Raw genomic sequence first — 19,817 nt, forward strand, 5'->3', positions numbered from 1 at the left:
GGACGGCGAGGCTCGGAAGGGCCCCTCCAGGTTTCAGTCACGCACTCCTACTACTCCCCAGCCCCCTGCGCCTCGGCTTCCCCGAGGCTCCAACGACTCTTTGTTAAGAGAGGCCGCGGTTCCCTGGCCCTCGCTAGGCCCCACAGTTGCCTTGCGGTGCCCCCGAGGGGTTACGGCCCCGCGTCCAGACCCACCTCGCACAAACCTGCTGCTGCGGCTGCAGAGGCAGCTACTACTACTGCCGACGCGGAGAGAATCCCACGGCCCGAAGTACGAGCGGTCCAGACCCCGTCCCACCGCGCTCCTCGCTCTCCGCCCCCTTCTTCTTCTTCGTCTCCGCCGCCGCCGCCTCCGCCGCCTCTCGGCCCGTAGCTGACGCGAGGAAGGGGAACAAAACTGGACATGCGCAGTGCAGAGCGCGGGCCGAAGGGCGGAGCCTGATCTATGGCTCCCGGAAGGCGCCGCGGGCTCCTGGCCCTAAAGCTCCAGACTGCCTCACAGACACCTCAGACACCTAACAGGCACTACTACTGGATGAAGTGTGTTCATGGCCCGTTTAGGAAGTGGGCCTGGAAGTGAAGAAAGTAGCACTGACTGGGAGCCGCCAAAAACTCCCAAGAAAGAGGCTCGAGTGGAAACCACATGTACATAAAATCGTCTATCCTCTAAAGTCCGCTCCTTTGCAAATGCGACCTGGGCAAGATTTCCCCGCGAGCCTCTGGCCACGTGGTCCCGTAGAGCATGGCGACTTTTAGCATCCGGAGCACGGGTTCAGCGTGATGACAACTTGACTGAACCCTAGTGGAGAGCACAGGGATAGGCGCGGACAGTTCCGGCCCAGGGGCCGGGCTTATGCAACTCTCCCAGCTTCCACACGTCGCCTCAGCTGGGCGGGGGAGGAGGAGGTCTCGCTCGGCCCCCTGAGCTGTGTCCCGCCCCCGCGCCGTGCGCAGGCGCGGACGAGCCGCACGCATTCTACGTAACGGCTGGCGGAGGCTACGTGAAGAGTGGTGCGGCGTGACTGAGCTACCTTGTCAGGCTGTCCTAGAGGCGTTGAGGGCAGTGAAACCGCAGTGACCCGGCAGGCGGTGGCCGGCCCGAGAGGCAGGCAGGGTAAGGCGGCAGCCGCAGGAGCGCTGGGCCGGGTTCTAGCACTCGGTACAGGTAGGGAGCGGGCCGTGACGCGCTAGTCGGTGGGGTCGGGCTGGGCCGAGCGGTGACGCTGATTTGCGTGGCCTAACCAGGTCCCTTTTCCCACCCCATCCCGTAAGTCCAGCCTATGGTGACATGCCTCGGTCCCCGCGCCTTCTCGCCTTTCCCGACTTTCTTAAAAACAAACCAGACTTTGTCCACCCCAAGGCCCGTTTTTTGTTGGGAGTTCTGATCGGGGTTGGGGTGACTTTTAACGGTTTTTGGGAACTTCCAGAACTGTGAGCAAATGCCAACCCACAGGGCAAAGTTAGAGCAAGCCCACAGCGTGCCAGCAGGAAGAATGGAGCGTAGAATTGATTCTCCTTGCTGGGGAAAGACTAGACCCCGCAGGCTTAACAGAAGCAGCAACCTCTGTGGTCCTTCTTCTCTGAAGGTTTCTAACATGACATGTTTTTATCCAACATGTGTAAGGAGACGGGAATGTCTCCATGATCTCCAGAAGCCTCAGGGTCTGGCCATTGTCAGAAAGGCCTACTCTAAAATGCCAACAAGGAATGATTCCTGCACTTATTCCTCTTCCGTTTTTAAGTCCAGTCCCAATCGCTGAGACTGCCAGGTGAGCTAGCAGAAGAAATCAGACCAGACTTGTTAGTGCTGGGGTGCCCTGCCCCAGGAGTCTCAGGACTGCCTCTCAGGCAGGGAGTTGTGCGTTTGAGAAATGAGTTGACAGGTGCACCAGACAGACTTCTGGGAAGGAAGGCCAAGGCACGGATGGCTTGGATAATTTTAACCTAAATATCCTTAAAGGAGCTCTGTTACAGGGCTGAGTTAACTTAGAAGTGCTTCTGTGGTGTGAACGTTCTAAGTGGAAATTCACTTTGAAATGACCAGACGTTTTGTCAGGGAGTTAATCAAGTTGACTGTGCCAGTGTTAACCTTTATTTGCTTCTATTTGAAAAAGTTTAAAACTGAGATCTGAAAGAGAAACACTAAAAATGAAGTATTTTTACACCTTAAAGGGCGTTCATAAGGCACAGTGGAAGGAAGTAATGGGAACTGCCATTTATTGAGTACCTTCTATGTGCCAAGCACGTATCTCTTGTAATATCCACTACAGCCCTGTGAGGCAAATAGTGAATGACTATCCCTTTTTTGTATGTGGGGAACAGGGGTTTAAGTAATTAGCCCAAGGTCACATGGCTGGCGAATGGTAGAGCTGATGTTTTGAACCAAACCTAACTCCACCAACATACGTGCTCCTTTTCATATGTCTTCCACTTTTGACTGTGAAGCTAAGGGTGTTTGGAGACACATCGCAAGCCTCTTTGAGGTTGTTGTCAAGAGGGCAGCTATGTTTCCCCATAAAATGTCCCCTGGTGCTAACCTCAAAGATCAAATATTGGAAAGGATATAATATTGGCCTATCCTTGGTGGCATTTCTCAAATCATTGGTGCCTTTCAAAATTTATGAGCTTTGTCCAATTTTAAGAACATTTTTTGAGCAGCCGTGAGTTGCAAGGTATTGGGCAATAGCCTTTGATATTGAGCCAATTTCCTTTATGAATTTATGGTGTTGTAAATATGAGATATAGAATATTCACTATGCCAGAGCACCTTGAGAGATCAGTATTGGGTTGGCCAGAAAGTTCTTTCAGTTAGTGAATGTGTTGTTCAATAAAGTTCTTCATGAAAGTGAAAAATGTGTCTTTTTTGAACTTAAAGCCGAACGAACTTTTTGGCCACCCCAATACATACTCCCTTTTGCCACCCATTCACTCTGTTAGTACTCAGCTCCCTGCATCCTGGCTTTCATACTTACTACTTCCTTGCAGTTGCCAATAATGACTTCCTTATTAACATTGGGAAATTTTTGGTCCATATCTTACTTAAACTTTCTGCAGCAATTGAAACCGAGCTCTGTTTCCTTCTTAGAAATATGCTTCTCCTTTGACTTCTGTGCTACCACTGTGACCAAAGTCTCTTTTTCTTTAACCACTCCTTAGTTTCCCATTCCAGTTCTCCCTATTATGCACAACTCTTAGCTGTTATGATTTGTTTCAAGACTTTTTGGTGCTTTTTTTTTTTTAAACCTAACTCTTAATACTCCCTGGGGATCTCTTCCATTCTCACACCATCTCTATTTCCAGCTTAGGCACTTATCCTGAACTCCAGGCTTATACTTCAAATGCTTCCTTTCCTCCCTTTGTAAAATAGGTTATAATACCTTTTAGGATATTGTGAAAATTAAGAGATAAATGTTAATCATCTAACATACTGCTTGAAAACACTTAAAACTTTACAACAAGTATTAAATTTAATTTATTGCCTTCCCCCAATTTTTTCGCTCCTTTATTGATTTTTATTTCAAGGATGACTTTGTCCAGCTGTTAATCAAGCCAAAACTTGGAATCACCCCAGATCTTCCTTCCCCACATTCCTTATATTCAGTCACTTTATGCTGACAAATATAATTCTTAATACCTGTCAAATCTGTTTTCCTGTTCATTCCCAATACCACTGCCAGTTCAGTTGTGTTTTATCTCTTATCTAATTATCTCAGCCACTTCCTATTTTTCCCACCTCAGGTGCCCTTTTCTAATTCACCCTCTGTATGAGCTGTCAGGGTTAAATTACAAATCTGATTGTGTCACTCTCTTACTTAAATCCTTTAGTTGATTCTAATCATCCAAACTTCTTAGTGTGGTATTTAAATAAGGGTGATCAAATAAATAAATAAATAAGGATCATCATGATCTGGCCTGTGCTGGCCTTTTTAGCCTCATTTCCCCCATTTGGGTCTACAAACCCAATGTTCTATCATACCAAACTCCTAAAATGCGCTGTTTCAGCCCTCTATGCTATAGCTGTTCCTCAGTCTGCACTGCCTCTTCTTGAGTGCAGGAACTATCCTTTTATTTTATTTTTTAAAGAACATTTTATTATAAGAACATAATAGAAAAATTAGGAAAGTATTCAATATAAAGAAAAATAAAGGCAAAATGTCCATAATCCTATCATACATAATAACTACTATTTATATGTAGATGTATGTATGACCTTCTAAACCTTTTTGTTTGTGTATTTGCTTCTAAAACAACTTGGGTTCTAACTTCATTCATAAGAATTTTTAATAAACAAAATAAGTTTGTTTTTTGTATGTATGTATGGTTTAACCGGTTTCAGATTTTCCCTGTCATACTGTAACTCACGTCCTTGAAGCTAGGTTCTCTTGGCATAGTATCCGACATGGTGATATGCTTAGTGAGGGAACATTTTATTTGATATGGTAGGATCATTTTATGAAAAGCAATGAAAGCCAGAGGAGTTTTATATTATTCTTTGGGTAATTGGTTAGCCTTCATTGGTGATTGAATCCTTATGTAACAGAAGTCATGTTTTAGAAGGATAACGGTAGTTTTTAGTGAGAAGTAGGGAGTAGGGAGAGAGTTGAGCAGAGGAGACCATTTAGGATAATACTGTGGTTCTTGAGTAGGTGGTGTTAGCAAAAATTGCTGCTTTAAATCAATAACAAAATCACTGCTACTGGCTTACATTGGAGATGCTGCCTGAGAAGTGGATGATAGCAGGGATTCTGGAGGCAAAACTGGCATCAGAACATAGTTCTCTGTCACTTGGTGGTTGTATTACTTAGCATTTCTGTGCCTCATTTTCCTTATCTATGAAATGGGGATGTTAATAAAACCACTTTCTTCAGAGGGTTGTCATGAGGATTAAATTAGTTGCTTTTTGTAAAGTCTTTAGGACAGTGCCTAGCACTTTGTGTCTTAAACATGTGCTTTGATGATGATGATGATGTGCACACATAAAGTTGATCTAAGAATGAATAGCTTTTCCATTCATGTATTATTTTTATTACAACCAACAGATAGTTGCATCTCATTCTTCTTTCATTATCCCTCTCCCAGTTTCTATATAAAGCTTTTTATAGGCGTTCAAAAACTGCGTACTGAATACACAGTGTAAATGGAAACCAACCTAAAGAAATTAAATGACCAGTACAAGATTTTACAGATAACTAGTGAGAGAGTCCAGACTAGAACCCAGGCCTCTTGAACCTCAACTTATTATTCTTTATATAATGCTATCTGAAATGAACAGTATTAAATAAGAGAAAAGTGGGAGAGTCTTAGATTTAATTTTTAACCGTTTACAAAATGTGATCAGTATGTGTAGAATGGCAGTCCACTTAGGGTTTTTGTTTTTGTCTTGTTTGACTCATTTTTAAGGGGCAATGAAAGCCTTCCATGCTTTCTGTGTTGTTCTTTTGATATTTGGGAGTGTCTCTGAAGCCAAGTTTGATGATTTCGAGGATGAGGAAGACATCGTAGAGTATGATGATAATGACTTTGCTGAATTTGAGGATATCACAGAAGACTCTGTTACTGAATCTCCTCAACGAGTGATAACCACTGAAGATGATGAAGACGAGACTACGGTGGAGTTGGAAGGGCAGGATGAAAACCAAGAAGGAGATTTTGAAGATGCAGATACCCAGGTAAAGGTTCTTTATTGATTTCTTGGGAAAGTGGAAGGATGGGACAATGTGTAACTAGCACTTTTCCCAGACATTAAAAGTAATGCCCAGGTCTAAGGAGACCTTTATCCTCTGGTATGCTCATTTTTATTCAGTAGGTGGAGCTCTTCTAAATGTTTGTGGTATGTTCTCACCTTTTACATTCAACAAAAAATGAATTGTATTTTTCTCCTCTATGGAAAGCCTGGATGGAGGATGATGGAGTGGGGGTGGATATGTATTGGTATGTGGGTGGGTGGGAGTTGTATCATTTAGAACTCCGGGTTCAATGCATGGGGGAGGTCATCATTTGTTTAAAATATGTAAGATCTCTGTGTTCTGTGCTTGCTGCTTTCATGTTCTTTTTTCCTTACAAATGTTATCTATAAAAATGAGATAAAATTGCTGGTGATGTTAGTGGGGGAAAACAGATTGTGCCTCATTTTCGTAGGAGGGAGATACCGAGAGTGAACCATATGATGATGAAGAATTTGAAGGTTATGAAGACAAACCAGATACTTCTTCTAGCAAAAATAAAGACCCAATAACAATTGTCGATGTAGGTATACAGGTTTTAAATCCCAAACTAACCAACAAAATATCTTGCTGTCATTAATCTCAGAAATATAATTAGTGACACGTAGCTGGTGTTGTTGTAATGTGGGAGCCATGAAAGAGTTTGACATCAGTTCTTCTGATGCAGTGGACACACGGAAAAACAACCTGTATCTTTTGTTGGGTTCTTTTTATATAAATTTATTTATTTATTTATTTTATTTTTGGCTGCGTTGGGTCTTTGTTGCTGCGCGCAGGCTTTCTCTAGTTGCGGTGAGCGGGGGCTACTCTTCATTGCCGTGCACAGACTTCTCATTGTGGTGGCTTCCCTTGTTATGGAGCACAGGCTCTAGGCGCACAGGCTTCAGTAGTTGCGGCACACGGACTCAGTAGTTGTGGCTCGCGCGCTCTAGAGCGCAGGCTCAGTAGTTGTGGCACACGGGCTTAGTTGCTCCTTGGCATGTGGGATCTTCCCGAACCAGGGCTTGAACCCATATCCCCTGCATTGGCAGGCGGATTCTTAACCACTGTGCCACCAGGGAAGTACCACAACCCATATGTTTTTATTTTAGCCTTCCTAGTTTTATTTACCAAGGAATGAGGAGGATAGACGTTGGGTTTATTTGGGAGGTGGGACTCAGAATCAAGATGAATACAGAGGGCTTTCCAGCGTTTCATCCCATTTGATTATCCTCATACTTCCTTAAAGAATCTTTTACAAAGATGACCTGGAAGGACTTCCCTTGTGGCGCAGTGGTTAAGAATCCACCTGCCAACACAGGGGACACGGGTTCAATCCGTGGTCCAGGAGGATCCCACGTGCTGCGGAGCAACTTTGCCCGTGCGCCACAACTACTGAGCCTGCGCTCTAGAGCCCGCGAGCCACAACTGCTGAGCCCAAGTGCCACAACTACTGAAGCCTGCATGCCTAGAGCCCACGCTGTGCAACAAGAGAAGCCAATGCAATGAGAAGCCCGCGCACTGCAACAAAGAGTAGCCCCTGCTCGCTGCAACTAGAGAAAGCCCGCGTGCAGCAATGAAGACCCAACGCAGCCAAATAAATAAATAAATAATAAAACCTTCATTAAAAAAAAAAAAGTAACACTGAAAAAAAAGAAAGATGACCTGGAAAACCAAAATGGGCATATTTTTCAAAGTATAACCATATTCAGTGACAGTTATCTAACGTAATCCACTTCTGTTTATGGGTTTTCTCATTCTCCTTCATACCTTGAGTTAGACTTCGTCCTTCAGCCTCAGCCAACATTAAATGGAACGATTGTTCTTCTTTAGGTTCCTGCACACCTCCAGAACAGTTGGGAGAGTTATTATCTAGAGATTTTAATGGTGACTGGTCTGCTTGCCTACATCATGAATTATATCATCGGGAAGAATAAAAACAGTCGCCTTGCTCAGGCCTGGTTTAACACTCATAGGGAGCTTTTGGAGAGCAACTTTACCTTAGTAGGTAAGTTAGGCTAATACAAGTCTAGCCACCTGTTTGAAAACTTTCTGGTAAGAACTGCTTATTCTGCTCAGTGTAAGCATCTAACTACTTTCATGGACTGCTGAAGAGGCTGCTTTTTTTCCTTCTCTCAAGGATCCCTTTTTTGTTAGGTTTTGCATAATGAATGAATTGCATTCATGAAATAATTCTCTCACCTTTCATCAATCATTTGCTGTACAGCTTCAGATAGAATGAGACAATCAGTGTTATCAAAACAAGTTGATAAAAATCTGGCCAAAAGCAAAGAATTTTGACATTTTAGGTAGCTTGATAAATGCTTTCAATTCATCTTTTAGAAATTAGAAGTCCTTCAAAATTCCTTCAGGTTTTAGGCACTTTAGTGTCAGATCCACTGTAGAGATGTACAAGATGTACACTGATCCCTTAGAGGAAGTCCTGTAATGGTGTAGTGTAGGGGGTAAACACCTTCACTTCAGTTTGGCTTTAAACACTTTGTTTCCCTTTGATAGCAAGCAAGTATCCATCTCTTCTGCCCTTTAGCAGGACTGTGTACTAACTATGTTGTGCTAGGTACTTTGCATACATTGTTTCTTATTTAATCTTTAGAACAATACTGTCAGTTGGATATAGTTTCTGTTTTCCTAAGGAGGGAACTGAAGTCCGGAGAAGTGTTAAAATTTGTCTAAGCTGTTCAACTGCAACCATGATATTAGAACCTAGTCTACCTGCTTCCAAAGTCCATGCTGTCCACTGTACCATATACTATTTCAGAATTTTGACCTGGAAATTAGGAAAAAAATAAGCAGCCTTTAATGCCTTCTACTTCCCTTGGCGTGTTTTCATTTGGTGTGTCAGTCTGCTTTACCTTGTAAAGTTGGACACATTTTTTTATACATTAATGAATTAAATGAAGAGAGGAAATTATTGGAATTTGAGCTTTTTGTAGCTCTTAATACCACTGTTATCATTTTGCTGCAGGAAAAACAAACTTGGATAAAGTTAAAGGAAACACAGTGAGGGAGTGTTGAATAGTTAGTATTAATGGTATTTTTAATTCACTACATAGGTTTTGTTTTTTTTTTAACTTTTGGCAGAGACATTTAGACTGACTTTGCTCCATTTTGTACCTACTCTTGAGATACTTATATTTCAAGCTGAATGTCGTTAACTAACAAGGACACACAAGTAATGCTAGAGTCCATAATTTTTTAATGACGACAATAAAGCATTTTAAAAGTAAAAGGAATAATGCCCATCTGTTGTAATCTATGTCTAAAGGAGAGTTCTATAAGATAGATAAGTATTGTTAACCTAAAGGTACCGTCATTTTGGGGTCAGAGTAGAAGAGTGTGTGGTGATTAGGCCCCAACATTTCCAGTGAATCATGTTAATGGTTTTACCCCTAGGGGATGATGGAACTAACAAAGAAGCCACCAGCACAGGAAAGCTGAACCAGGAGAATGAGCACATTTACAACCTATGGTGTTCTGGTCGAGTGTGCTGTGAGGGGATGCTTATCCAGCTGAGGGTAAGTAGGGAATTTCTGGTACAGTGTATATCTTCCTTTCATTTTTTCCAGTGTGATCCCAAGTCCTGTAAGATCAGTGTCTCATTTTTTTCATGTTTGACTTAAAATGAGATCTAAAAATCATCTTTTGGGAATTCCCTGGTGGTCCAGTGGTTAAGACTCTGCGCTTCCACTGCAGGAGGCCCAGGTTCGATCCCTGGTCAGGGAACTAAGATCCTGCAAGCCACGCGGCATGGCCAAATAAGTAAATAAAAATCATTTTTTACTGACTGGCAAATGTAGAGTATATTTGATGAAGCATTTGAGTCCCCCTCCAATGTCTTCTCCTTGTAGCAAACAGAAGTTGCAATTGTTCTCTTGGGCTTTTTTTTTGTTTTTTAGTTCCTCAAGAGACAGGACTTATTGAATGTCCTGGCCCGGATGATGAGGCCAGTGAGTGATCAAGTGGTATGTATTCTTCCTGCTGGTTTTCTCTGTACAGATTGAATTCTTAACTTCTTAGAGCTTGTTCTATTTCTTGCCAGGATTATATTTGGACTTTCTAACAACTTGTGTCCCTTGCCCAAAAAATGGAACCTTTTCTATCTAGACAGATCATCTTCCACTCAGTGTGAAACTGGGGGTGGAGGTGCAGGTGGGTGTGAGGAGACATATGTGCTTTTTGTGGGGAAAGAGGTAATACTCTGTCACCAGGTAGATCAACAGAATCAACCTGGATGATGGAGGGAAAAACAGTTGTCACAGACCGTTTGCCCTCACGTCTGACTCTGCTTTTGGTATCTGCTTTTATCTTTGGCAGTAGGCTGGGGTTTTTTTTCAAATATTTTTTGCCTCAAGTAATACATCTTGGGCTGAATGAGTTTATAACACAATATGGAGACCTTATTGTTTGGTATACTTTCTTTCCTTTGTTAAATTAACATGTTAATCTGAAAATTGTGACCTTCATTAGAAATGCCACATTCCCCCTCCCTTCATTCTTCCAATAAATAATTGTGCTGACTCCCACTGCTGCAAGAAACAAAAATACATGAGACAGTCTTTTATATAAGCTAGTAGAACAAGAAATGTATGCATATATATCAAAATACAAAGTAGTATTTGGTTAATAAGTGCTATATTGGTAATATAATTAGGTACTTTTTATTGGATTGAAACTCAATTGTTATTTTAAAGGTCTTACTGTTAGTTGGAAACCTGTTTATTTATTTTAATTTTTCTAATGTGGCCACTGATGATTTAACCCACGAATTTTTAGAGCCTCCTCAGTTAAAATTCAAAGGAGGAAGTTTTGCTGCATCTTCAGCCATCTTTTTGTAGAAATTATTTTTTAGAGTGTTGTGTTAATCATTTTCAGTTCTTTCCTGAGGTAGATTTAATCTTCTCTTTTCCTCTGAGCCAGCCAGCCTTTTACCTTTTTTGCTGTTTTGGGGTTTTTTTTCCCTGCAATGAAAAGCAGCCTCAACAAACATATGGGTTTTTTATATTTTTAAGCCTTTTTATGTGGGTTCTGCTTAAAAGAGCAGAAAACCTTTTCTTTAGCAGCTGACATCTTGCCAGATCTTTGCTATATTTCCCTTCATTAACATTTCCCTTCTTCCACATATATACTGGTAAATTTTGACCCAGACTTTTAAAGATATAGTTAATAAGACAAATAGGGCCACGTTTTATCATACCAGACTCTTTAGGCTATAACTTTATCTCTCTGGCCCAATGTCGAGTATTAAAAACTGTTTAACCTGCCTCTGGGGTGTTTCCAACACCAACAACCAATTCTCTGATTCTCCAGATACCAGTTGGGTGTCCAACAATTCAATTCAATTCTGATACTATCTACTTGGAGTTAATGCCAGATCCCACAAGTTAAAGGTCTCATTCATTCCCACAAGATTGCCCACACTTCAGATGCCAGTTGCAGGCCCCAGGCTACTGTACTTCTGACTGCCCAGCTATAAATCTAGAGTTCCCACAGCCCTCCCCTCAGATTCAATAATTTTCTAGAATAGCTCAGAGAACTCAGGAAAACACTTTACTTACATTTACCAGTTTATTGTAAAGGCTACAATTCAGGAACAGCCAAATGGAAGAGAGGCATGGGGGTGGGGCGGTGCACAGAGCTTCCATGCCTCTAGAGCTTGGGCTCCTCTTCATAGGGTCATTTAGGCTGTTGGCAGAATTCAGTTCCCTGTGGTTGCAAGTTCCTATTTTCCTGTTAGTTGTCGCTGGGAACCGCTCTTAGCTCCTAGAGGCCATTCTCAGGTCCTTGCCACGTGGTTCCCCTCCACCCCATAGCCCTTTCACACTTTCACCCTTTCTTCAAGTAGGGTCCAGTCACTTTTGAGGATTCACTTGATTAGGTCAGTCCACCCAGGATAGTGTCCCTTTTGATTAACTCAAAGTCACCTGATTAGGGACCATCTGCCATGTAACACAGCATAATCATGGTAATGATTATACCATCACATTCATAAGTCTTGCTCACATTTGAGGGGAGGATGTATACACCAGCAGGCAGGCATATTGGGGGCTGTCTTAGAAATCTGCCTATCACAGAACCTAACAGGTGAGTTTTGTTGGTTTTTTTTTGAAGCAAATAAAAGTAACCATGAATGATGAAGACATGGATACCTATGTGTTTGCTGTTGGTACTCGGAAAGCCTTGGTACGACTACAGAAAGAGATGCAGGATCTGGTATGTCAGGTTCTTTTTCAGATAATATGTCGAAACTGTGCCTCTTTATTACATAAATGTTTGACTTCAGAGCATAAAGTAATTATATCACTTGAACAGTTGTGTCACTTTGAAATAGGTCAGTACATATTCTCTTGAGAAAAAAAATCCTCGTGCATAACAAAATATCATGTCTTACTTTCAACTACGTCTTCCTCTAGAGTGAGTTTTGTAGTGACAAACCTAAGTCTGGAGCGAAGTATGGACTGCCTGACTCCTTGGCCATCCTGTCAGAGATGGGAGAAGTCACAGAGGGAATGATGGATACAAAGGTAAATACAATAGAAGACATACATTTGTAGACCATTTACGGGGCAGTCTCCCTGAAAGTTACACTGTACAAATTCTTCATTTTATCTTCCTTTCCCACACAACCATTAAAATACTTTATTTAAACAATAGATTCACTTGTCAAAAAGACAGTTTTATTAGTCAAGAAATTCTCTCTAAATCAAGAACAAATTGTCCCTAGGATTGCCAGTGGCTTTCAGGTTTTTTGAAAAAGGACTACTACTTTAATCCTTATCACCATGTCATTTAGTACGTTTGTTAAAGTTTCAGTTTGTGTAGAAGACGGGTATATAAAGAGCTGTTTTTTTCCTATTGGTTGTGTATGGTAACAGCACATCTTAGTATCATAAAAATATAGGGTAGCTCAAAGACAGTTCTAAATGTAAGTTCTGGGTGATGTGGTTGTGAAGAATTCCTAAAATTATTTTAGATTTTATGTTCATGCTTTCACTCGTATTTTGAACACTATTTTGAGATATATTTTCAGCTGCTCAATTTTGATCATTGGTGTGACTAAAGAAGGGCAGTAGTTTCATCATAGGGAGAGTCCTTATTTAAATTTAATTTTTTTTAAGCTTTAGCCTTCATGATGTGCAAAAGTAAGGAGGATTAAAGAGTGAATATCTATGAAAAAAGAGAAGTGCATCAAACCTACTTTAAAAAAATAATTTTCTTTTCTTATTTCAGATGGTTCACTTTCTTACACACTATGCTGACAAGATTGAATCCGTTCATTTTTCAGACCAGTTCTCTGGTCCAAAAATTATGCAAGAGTACGTATGAAATAAAAATATTGAATTCAGTTTTCTTCACTAGCTTTCTGTGTTGAAACACCTGCAAGGTGCTTCTGCAATTTCCCTTCCCAAATGAGTGAGGGAAGTTGGTGACAGCATCCAAGTTTTCCTTTGCTTTGACTGCATGCATCGTGAAGGTAATTGAAAACCTATGGGGGACAATCAAATAAGCCTCCCCAGTTTGCATGTGTCACCGCATGTATGCATCACCCACTCAGTGAGGTAAATGAGAATCTAACAGAATGGCTAATACTAAGAAAATACAATTGGTAGTCTCTGTCCTTTGTAGTCTAGGGTGGTTGTTTTTTGGGGATTTTTTTCCTTTTTAATTTATGATGTGAATCTGTGACGTTTGATTTGTGTTTGATTGCAGGTGTATGCATTTTATAATTCATGGCCTTTTCCGGCTTTCTACTTTGAATGGTTGAGTGATTATATTCTTTCTAGTGTATTATCAGACACCCTTAATGCCCGTAAAGTTTCTGGCTTTATAGTAATATTGTTCGAATGTAAATATTCAGGGTTTGAATTTGCTGTTTGATTTCACATCCTGTTGCAGGAGAGCATATTTAAGTTTACCCTTGGTGTAGAATTGGTTCTGACCTAAATTTTTGGCTAAGGACTGTGGAGTTGAATACAGTTAAAAGCCAATTTAAATTTTAATTTTGTGTCAAAATCACTAAGGTAATCAAAATTACTTATGCCTCTAGATGGTGTTGCATCATCCTTGCCTTGCTGAACTCAGTAATAACACTTGGGACAAAGTATCACATTGCGGCATTCATGGAGCATTTTGTGTGTGTGGGGAGGTGAAAGTCTTTGAAAGTCAAAGATTGCAAGAGGATTCTTTGAGGAGTCAGAACTAAATTATATATGCTATAGTAGATTATTTCTCAACTTATTCTGAGCCTGACTCAAAAATAAGATCCTTCATCATAGGAAGATGGATTAAGAGTTAGAAATAAAACATAAAAATCCATCAAAATAGGCCTTCCCTTGTGGCACAGTGGTTGAGAATCTGCCAGCTAATGCAGGGGACACGGGTTCGAGCCCTGGTCTGGGAGGATCCCACATGCCGTGGAGCAACTAGGCCCCTGAGCCACAACTACTGAGCCTGCGCGTCTGGAGCCTGTGCTCCGCAACAAGAGAGGCCGCGATAGGCGATAGTGAGAGGCCCGCGCACCGCGATGAAGAGTGGCCCCCACTTGCCACAACTAGAGAAAGCCCTCTCACAGAAACGAAGACCCAACACAGCAAAAATTAATTAATTAATTAATACACTCCTACCCCCAACATCTAAAAAAATCAAAATAAACAAAAAGGTTATTTAAAATATGGGCCTCATACTTAAATACAGGCTCATTTCTGGCTCCCCAGGTGAGATGGAATTATCCTGCCTGGAGGGGACATCACTGGATGTGTTGAAGGATAGGATAAAGATACTTGGGAATGCATCCATCAGATAGACGAGTGGACCAGATGACCTGTAAAGCTCCTTCGGGCTCTGAGATTGTATTTAACTTGGGGATGCCAAGCCAAATACTGTGCTGATTATTTGCACAGTTATCTGTTCATCTAAGTGAATTGGGTGACTTATGTGCATGGAAAGTATCTCTCTCTTGCGTTCCTTCTAAATAGCTCTTTCTTTTATGACAGGGAAGGTCAGCCTTTAAAGCTACCTGACACTAAGAGGACACTGTTGTTTACATTTAATGGTGAGTGTTCTGTGTCCTGTGTGAGTTCTTTGTTTTCTGTGAGATGATCTTAAGGAAAGTATTGTTTCTTTCTAAACAATAGCTATAAAAAACTACATTAAAACTAACCCCAGGGACTTCCCTGGCGGTCCAGTGGTTAAGACTTTGCTTTCCAATTTAGGGGGTGCTAGTTCGATCCCTGTTCAGGGAGCTAAGATTCCACATGCCTTGCGGCCAAAAAACCCAAAACATAATAACAGATTCAATATTGTGACTAATTCAATAAAGACTTAAAAAAAATGGTCCACATCAAAAAGAAAATCTTTAAAAAAAAACCTCATGCCAGCTTATTGGTTTTTTGGTTTCTTCAGTAAGAGATCCTTTTATATATTTTAATTTCTATTTTCTGCTGTATTTTGGCTGCCTAAGAAATTTGGAGAAAGGAGCCTATTAATACAAAAAGAAAAAAAATTAATACAAGAAGTATGAATGCTGCCATTAACTCAATAGGAAAATGGTTTTGTTTTCCAGTGCCAGGCTCAGGTAACACTTACCCAAAGGATATGGAGGCTTTACTACCCCTGATGAACATGGTGATTTATTCTATTGATAAAGCCAAAAAGTTTCGACTCAACAGAGAAGTAAGACCTGCAGCCTTAAGTTGGAGCCTTTTATTGTGTTTTTCCCCCCAGGGGGCGGCGGGGAGGGGGCCCAGCTTTCGATTATTTCAGTGATTTTATCTTTGCTAGTTGACTTAAAAGTGCTACATGGGAGTGGTTTTATGAAAGAATATTAAATGGGATTTTGTATCTGTTTGGATTGAAATGGAATTCTTATGAATTGCTTTGTTTCCTGGGGAAAGGGCAAACAAAAAGCAGACAAGAACCGAGCTCGAGTGGAGGAGAACTTCTTGAAGCTGACGCATGTGCAAAGACAGGAAGCTGCCCAGTCTCGGCGTGAGGAGAAGAAAAGAGCAGAGAAGGAGCGAATCATGAATGAGGAAGATCCTGAGAAACAGCGCAGGCTGGAGGTAAGACAAACTTTTCTTATCACTGGGGTAAAACTCAGATTTATAAGGATGCCTATTTGTGCCATATTGGCTGTTAAGGTAATTCTGTGTAGAAATGTACACAGGCTAAAAGCTTAGCATTTTCTCAGCACTTGGGACAGTTGATAGCGCTGTAAAAAAAAGAATAATCCTTCCTGTTCAAACCATGTTAGATTGAGCCTCAATCCTGGAGAATGATATGAATTATCCTGTTCCCCCAGCATAGGCCCTTTTTGAAAGTTCCACTATCATCTTTCAAGCCAAACACATACTAAGGTAGAAAGAAATTTGGAATTTTCATAGAAGCCAGGACATGTGCCCTATGGTCCACATAAACTTGTTTTATAAAAATTTTATTTTGATTATAGAATTAGAGAATTCTAATATTTTTTCTTTGTATTTTGTTTTCTGTTTTGTACATAACTAGAATCTCAAACTCAAGAGCTTTTTATGGCTGTAGTCCGTTATGTTTCAAACATCAGCATGTTCTCATGTTTTATGAAGTAAGACGCTGCAGTCCAGCTCTAAAATTTTAAACCTTGTAAATGCTGACCAAAAAAGAGGAGAACAAAGTTCTGGGAAATGTGAATTTTAATGTGAATAACCTCAAGGATTGAAGAAAATTCTTGTAAGTGGAGGAGGCAGGCTGCCAAGAAAAAGTGAGCCCCTGGACTTCCCTGGTGGCGCAGTGGTTAAGAATCCACCTGCCAGTGCAGGGGACATGGGTTCGAGCCCTGGTCCGGGAAGATCCCACATGCCCCGGAGCAACCCAGCCTGTGCGCCACAACTACTAGAAGCCTGTGCGCCAAGAGCCCGTGCTCTGCAACAAGAGAAGCCACCGCAATGAGAAGCCCGCGCACCTCAACAAAGAGTAGCCCCCAGTGCCCACAACTAGAGAAAGTACGCGCGCAGTAACGAAGACCCAACACAGCCAAAAATAAATAAATTAATTTTTAAAAAAGAAAAAAAAAGTGAGCCCCTGTGTGGCACTTTAGTTGCTGGTAGAGTCATTAATGCTGTTGAGTGAAGTGCCCAGAGTACCACAGCCCTCCTCTCATCCTTTCTCATCAATCTTTGGTTTGGTTTGGTTTGGTTTAGTTGATGGGTATTTTTCCCCTGAAAATAGAGCTCTGTGTTTATGCAATCTTCTTTATAAATATAAATGGCTTTTTAACAGATATACAGGAAGAATCTACATGGACTCATTAATAGATAATGCCTTTCATTTTTCTATGGAAAAAAAAGTTCTCCAGTTATTTCTAGAGTTTGAAACTATAGTAGGTTTAAGTAAAAGAGGGGCCCAGAACTTAAGTCAGATTGTAAGTTGCTTGTGGGTGTAAACCATGTATTTTTTTTTAGAACCACCACTTTATAGTATCTAGGCCTAGGTACCTTGTAAAAAGATCCAGTGAATTAAATGGGAAAGGAGCCAAACAAAACACAAAAAACCCTATAGTGAATTTCTGGCTTGAATGGCTCATTTATACCAATGATCTGGACCTTCCTGCCACTACTGGTAGAGCCTTGTTTTGTTTTGTTACATATTTAATTTGAAAAGTATAGAGAAACATATACACAGACATTAAAATTAACCTTAATTCTACCATGTAAGAACAATGTAACATAATCCTTCAGTTCCCATCCCTAAAACCAACCACTGTTAATACTATATAGTTTATTTAGTCCCTCAACTGTGTATATTCAGTGTACTTATTTCATTTCTTAATGTAGATCATCTTATAAACTTTTTATATTAAAAATATAGCAATCTTTCAAGAAAATGTCTTTCCATATTCTTTTTTTTTTTTTTTTTTTTTTTGCGGTACGCGGGCCTCTCACTGTTGTGGCCTCTCCTGTTGTGGAGCACAGGCTCCGGACGCGCACATGCAGGCTCAGTGGCCACGGCTTACGGGCCCAGCCGCTCTGCGGCATGTGGGATCTTCCCGGACCAGAGCATGAACCCATGTCCCCTGCATCGGCAGGCGGACTCTCAACCACTGCACCACCAGGGAAGCCCCAGCAATTCTTAAAACTATCTTCTGGAATGTTATTTGTGGTGCTAGCCTAAATAGTATAGGTAGTATTCTAGTTTTGACTTTTTTTTAAACAAGTACTGAAATCTTAGTTTGCATTCCCTCTTTCTCTCTAGGAAGCTGCCTTGAGGCGTGAGCAAAAGAAATTGGAGAAGAAGCAAATGAAAATGAAACAAATCAAAGTGAAAGCCATGTAAAGTCATCCAAGAGATCTGAGTCCTTATGCCACCTGTAAGCTCTTAATTCACAGGAAACAAAAAATACCAGTTCATTTCTTATCTTAAAGTTTCCCAGTGACTGAGAAATCCTTATTTCATCATGTGTTCTGTTTTTGGTTTGGAGTTTTACAAAGGTCATAGATACATTGGAAGGACTCTGTTACAGTAATTTTCTTCCAAATAATCAAATTATTTTGATTATTTTATAAAAGGAATAATACATGAAATCTGTGTAGTTTCAAAACATCTTAAAAATTATAACATGAATCAGTACTTTTAGTGCTTGATATTTGAAGAAATATCGTGAAATTTATAGATATATAATGAGATTGTTGCTTTTTGTTTAAACTAGGCAGTTGAAATGGCTATGAAGACTGACTCTAAACCAAGATTCCACAGATAACTGTTGGAATTGCACAATAAACATTGCTTGGTGTTCTCTTCTGTGTCTACATTAAACTTGTAAAAAAATAAAATTTAGAACACTATATGTGGTGTTGAGATTTCAGGGACTCAACAGTCTAGTTCAGTATATGTTTATAGGTGGGAGGTGCTGATGACAGTATGATAGGATATCTGTAGGCTTTAGGATACTTACATGTATGTGGAAAATTCTAGGGATAGATAGTACAGGAGCACGGTTTCCTCCTTACCTGATACCATGAGCTAATGACAATGTGAATGCTGTATTTTAAGTGGTTGTATGTTTTCTTGAGTAACAAATGCATGAAAAATTAACTGCTTCACCTAGATGAGATCAGTGGTCTATGTGAAGTCACAAAAGTTTTCCTTCTTGGTCGCTGCAACGTATGGGATGTTCACGGAGAAGCTCTGTTCTCTGTGTTATGGCCATATCCCTTTGCTTCTCCTTCTGCTTTTATCTCTTCCACAGTTGAGGCTGGGTATATTCTTTCAAAGAAATAGCCAAGAATATGCATAAACATACTTTTAAAAATGAACTTTCCTAGACTATTGAGAGTTCCTTCTGCCTCTTGAGGAAGGAACTCTTGGGGGAGAGGCCCATCTACCTGCACAAGCATTTAGCTTGTTCAGATCTCTGCATTTTATAAATGCTTCCTACTAAGAAAGCATTTTTTAAGTCACTGCTTGTACCAGGTAATTTTTGCTGGGGATGGGAAAGGGTTGGGTTTTTTGTGGGAGGGGGTGGGTGGGTATTGTTTGTTGATGCTTTATGTGCAGGTGTGTTCTGAGGCAATAACAAGTTGCTGTGAAAACAGCATGTGCTGCTGCCTTTGTAACTGCATGGAAACTTTTCACATGGGTTTTTCTCTAGGTTAATGCAGAAATGTATAAACTGGGAGATGCAAATGTAATATTTTTTTAACAGTTCATGAAATTAAGTTATTAAAATAACAAAATTACCTTAATGCTATATAATTCTAGAATTAGCCTTGTTCTACAAACCTTTAACCTGCATTTTAGAAATCAAAGTTGGTATGCTTAGCTATCTTTTGATTAATAAAAGCTTTCTTAAAGTCCCACGCATTTGGACCATGGCAGCTAATTTTGTAATTTAAGCATTCGTATGAACTACCTATGGACATATATTAAACTAATTGACAAAAGTCTCAGAGTGCCGCCTTTACTTTTCTGGGGTTGCCCTACAAGAGTATAAGCCCATAGTTGTTACCAGTTTTTGGTGTTTTGTTTTGTTTTTGGCTGTGCTGCACGGCTTGCGGGATCTTGGTTCCCCAACGAGGGATCAAACCCGAGCCCTTGGCAGTGCAAGTGTGGAGTCCTAACCACT

The 19,817-nt window shown here is 40.7% G+C and overlaps 1 protein-coding gene and 1 non-coding gene across 2 annotated transcripts; both read left to right on the forward strand.

Moving 5' to 3' along the window:
• Positions 1–994: 994 nt before the first annotated feature.
• Positions 995–18,489, forward strand: CCDC47 (coiled-coil domain containing 47). Its single transcript, XM_065896934.1, has 13 exons — positions 995–1,164; positions 5,400–5,668; positions 6,138–6,245; positions 7,535–7,709; positions 9,116–9,237; positions 9,619–9,684; positions 11,831–11,932; positions 12,133–12,243; positions 12,950–13,035; positions 14,713–14,771; positions 15,282–15,391; positions 15,613–15,780; positions 17,948–18,489. The coding sequence occupies exons 2-13, from the start codon at positions 5,405–5,407 to the stop codon at positions 18,026–18,028; spliced, it is 1,452 nt and encodes a 483-aa protein (XP_065753006.1). The 5' UTR covers positions 995–1,164; positions 5,400–5,404; the 3' UTR covers positions 18,029–18,489.
• On the forward strand, positions 9,373–9,445 carry TRNAG-UCC (transfer RNA glycine (anticodon UCC)). The gene has a single exon. It is a non-coding gene; the product is annotated as a tRNA-Gly (tRNA).
• Positions 18,490–19,817: the final 1,328 nt, after the last annotated feature.

The sequence above is a fragment of the Phocoena phocoena genome, chromosome 19 (assembly GCF_963924675.1).
Source record: "Phocoena phocoena chromosome 19, mPhoPho1.1, whole genome shotgun sequence".
Lineage (NCBI taxonomy): Eukaryota > Metazoa > Chordata > Mammalia > Artiodactyla > Phocoenidae > Phocoena > Phocoena phocoena.

Excerpts from the sequence above, each read along its gene's own strand:
- CCDC47 (XM_065896934.1), top strand. The coding sequence starts at position 5,405 with ATGAAAGCCTTCCATGCTTTCTGTGTTGTTCTTTTGATATTTGGGAGT. Across the intron at positions 15,392-15,612 it reads AGTTTCGACTCAACAGAGAA|GGCAAACAAAAAGCAGACAA; the intron begins GTAAGACCTGCA and ends TCCTGGGGAAAG. Across the intron at positions 15,781-17,947 it reads AGAAACAGCGCAGGCTGGAG|GAAGCTGCCTTGAGGCGTGA; the intron begins GTAAGACAAACT and ends CTTTCTCTCTAG.